Raw genomic sequence first — 3096 nt, 5'->3', positions numbered from 1 at the left:
TGTATCAGAAAAATCGAATGTTGCTGAAGCTATTACACTTAAAAATTCAGAGATCTTAAAAAGCGTAAAAGAAACAGATGAAAGTCGATCCGTTAAGGTTTCACTTAAAGAACCAAATCAAAAAAAAACCAGAGGTATTTGATTCTAAAAAAGAAGAGAAAACGAGTCAAAACGAAGAAATAACACAGATTGTTTGTGACTCAAAAGAAGTAACAAAACCCAAAAGGAAGAGTCAAAACGATTTAGGAGAAGGTGGAACACCTTCAAAACAAGGAATTCCAAATCAAGCGGAAAAACTTAACGATATCGAAATGGAAAGCTAATATTTGTCAGGAGACTCAACTGAACAAAATGAGGAACTGAATTTTGAATACGAAAAGTACGACTTATTAATACGTGCGGAAACAAAGTCGTAAGAGTATTTCTTCTTCTTATTTTTTTCTTTTCACTTTACTTTGTTTTCGAACTCTTTTCTTAAACTCTAATTTTATCTTCTCGCTAGAAATTTCTATTTTTCGATCTTTTTTATTCCACTACACGTTTTTCATTAATTATGCATGTCACATTTTTGAATAAGCGCTTAAGCTGTCGTAATTCGTAGGGGAGACCGGGGCTAGTTGCAACAAAATTAAAATAACTGCATTTATCTCCTTAAACTTTAATATTTTTGAAATTTTTTTTTCAGGGTATAAAATAGATCTTAGCGACATGTTAATCCAACATTGATAAATATAATATAAAACTTAGTTATTCCGCAATAGTGAAACAAAAATGAAAAAAAAAATGTTGCAACTTACCCCGCGTCGGGGCAAGTTGCAACAGTGAATGGGGCAAGTTGCAACACATTACTTTAGAAAAATAAGCCTTGTAGAGTTCACAGAAAAATTACTAGTCAATCTGTAATTTCTATTTGGCAACAAAAATTTTATAATTACAATAAAAGAAAGTTGTATTTTCCTTGAGTTGCAATACATTTATTATGCTAGACTTCACATATACCTGACTTGTTTAGTAAACTAAAAACTGTTTTTGAAAAAAAAAAGTTCTCTTGGTCAAATAAACAACAATTAAGTTTAAAAAAAGACAAGAGGAGTATTTAAGATATTTAAGTTCTGTTTTTTTCTGTTTTTAGGATATAAAAACACAATAACATTTTGTTTAAAAAACAATTTTTTTAATGCAAAAAATTACATTAATTCCATTTTAATTCACCTTTATGTTTTTCTTTTTGATTGTTGATGTGGAAGTATTAGACTTTCTCTTTTTAGAACTAACTTCTTTTTCAGCCATAAGTCGCTGTTTTACTGGAGTATCTGTAAGAATTTCTGCATACTTTCTCTTTGATCTAGTGAGTATTTCTTTCCTAGGTTGTGCTTATGGCAGAGGTCTTACATTCTCTGGGGAAAATTCTAATGATGCCAGAGATGAAATTGCATCTGAGATTGAAGTTGATATACTAATATCAATACCTGCTTTAGATTGAGTTTCTGGACGATCAGTAACAAATGATGGAGCAAAATCTGCATCTGAAAATATATCCTTATCATATGGGAATATTCCTGCCACTCTAAAACCAGATGTTATGTTTTGTTGTGTAAGAGAATGCTGTAAGGCTATTTTTGCAATTCCTGGCAAATCATATATACTCATTGTTTTTCCTGGCCATTGTTTCATCCATGAGTCTTGTGCATTAGCTACGCATTTTTTGAATGGTCCGAATACAGATCAATCTAAAGGTTGTAACTTATGTGAGCAATGAGGAGGGAAGGAAAGCAAAACTATACCATTATCTTTACACAATGTTATTAATTAAACAGATAAATGAGACTGATGGTTGTCTAAAAGTAATAGCACAGGACTTTCTTTTGTGGGCTTGACATGCCGAATAAAGTGGTTTAAGTAAGTAACAAAGCACTCTTCATTCATCCACCCTGACCCATTCGAAGCACCAATGCATTCATTTGGTCCATCACGAATAAAGTGATCAAAAAATTTCTTTCTCGGAAATAGAAACATTGGAGGCACACTATTGCCACATGCATTTACAGCTAACACCATTGTCACTAGTGTCCCCCGTTCTTGAGATGTTAATGCTCCAATCTGCTTAATACCTTTACGGGCAATTACCTTGTTTGGTTTTTGCACAGTGGTGATACCAGTCTCATCAACATTGTAAATATTAGATGCAGAAAAATGATTTCTATCTAAAACATCTGATAATTTTTGAAAAAATACACCTACATTAGCACGATTAAAACTAGTTGCTCGTGCAAGACTTGTTGCTTCTGGAGTTCTGATAGACAATCCTGAATGTCGATTTAAAAACTCTCTCATCCAGTCAGGACCAGCCATTAAAAGTTTTAACCAAGATTTTGGAAAATTAAGGTTATACTTTATAGCACATTCAAATGCAAGTTTTCGTGCTTCATAAGGTGATAATCCAAAATAAATATCAGAAGCTGTTGATATATATGAAGCAATAGCTTTTTCTTGTTCTAAATTGAAAACTTGGCATGACTTTTTATAACCAGGAATAGGTAGCGGCATTCCCATATTAATAGCTTTTTTTACTTTATTTATGTAACGAAAAAGAGTTGAGTAGTGGATTCCATACTTTTTTGCTGATGCTCTAATCGATATTTCTTTTCCATCAATAACATGGTTTGCTGCCTCTATTACCACTGCTGTTGGATAAAGTCCTTTTTCAGTTTTTCTCTTATAAGTTCTCATTTACAATTTTTACTTAAGCACAAAATAACAGTTTAATCAAGTAACAATAAAATAAAAAAACATTAACGGCATTTTACACAACTTAACCTACATCATCATTTATTTATATATGAATGATTAATGTATCTTTGCATATATGTATACAAGTGTATATATATATATATATATATATATATATATATATATATATATATATATATATATATATATATATATATATATATATATATATATTTATATATATATATATATATATATATATATATATATATATATATATATATATATATATATTATATATATATAAATTTAAAACAAAATTTTATGATAAAAATAAGTTTAAAAATATTAAAAAAAAAAAAATAA

The 3096-nt window shown here is 29.6% G+C and overlaps 1 protein-coding gene across 1 annotated transcript; it reads right to left on the bottom strand.

Moving 5' to 3' along the window:
* Positions 1-1809: 1809 nt before the first annotated feature.
* On the bottom strand, positions 1810-2730 carry LOC136083316 (uncharacterized). The gene has a single exon (XM_065802716.1). It carries the CDS (start codon positions 2728-2730, stop codon positions 1810-1812), a length of 921 nt encoding a protein of 306 aa, XP_065658788.1.
* Between the last annotated feature and the right edge of the window lie 366 nt (positions 2731-3096).

The sequence above is a fragment of the Hydra vulgaris genome, chromosome 08, assembly GCF_038396675.1.
Source record: "Hydra vulgaris chromosome 08, alternate assembly HydraT2T_AEP".
Taxonomy (NCBI): Eukaryota; Metazoa; Cnidaria; class Hydrozoa; order Anthoathecata; family Hydridae; genus Hydra; species Hydra vulgaris.
This window is presented reverse-complemented; position numbering and strand designations above follow the sequence as displayed.

Bases quoted from the DNA above. Each gene is read 5' to 3' on its own strand.
- LOC136083316 (XM_065802716.1), bottom strand. From the start codon at position 2,730: ATGAGAACTTATAAGAGAAAAACTGAAAAAGGACTTTATCCAACAGCA.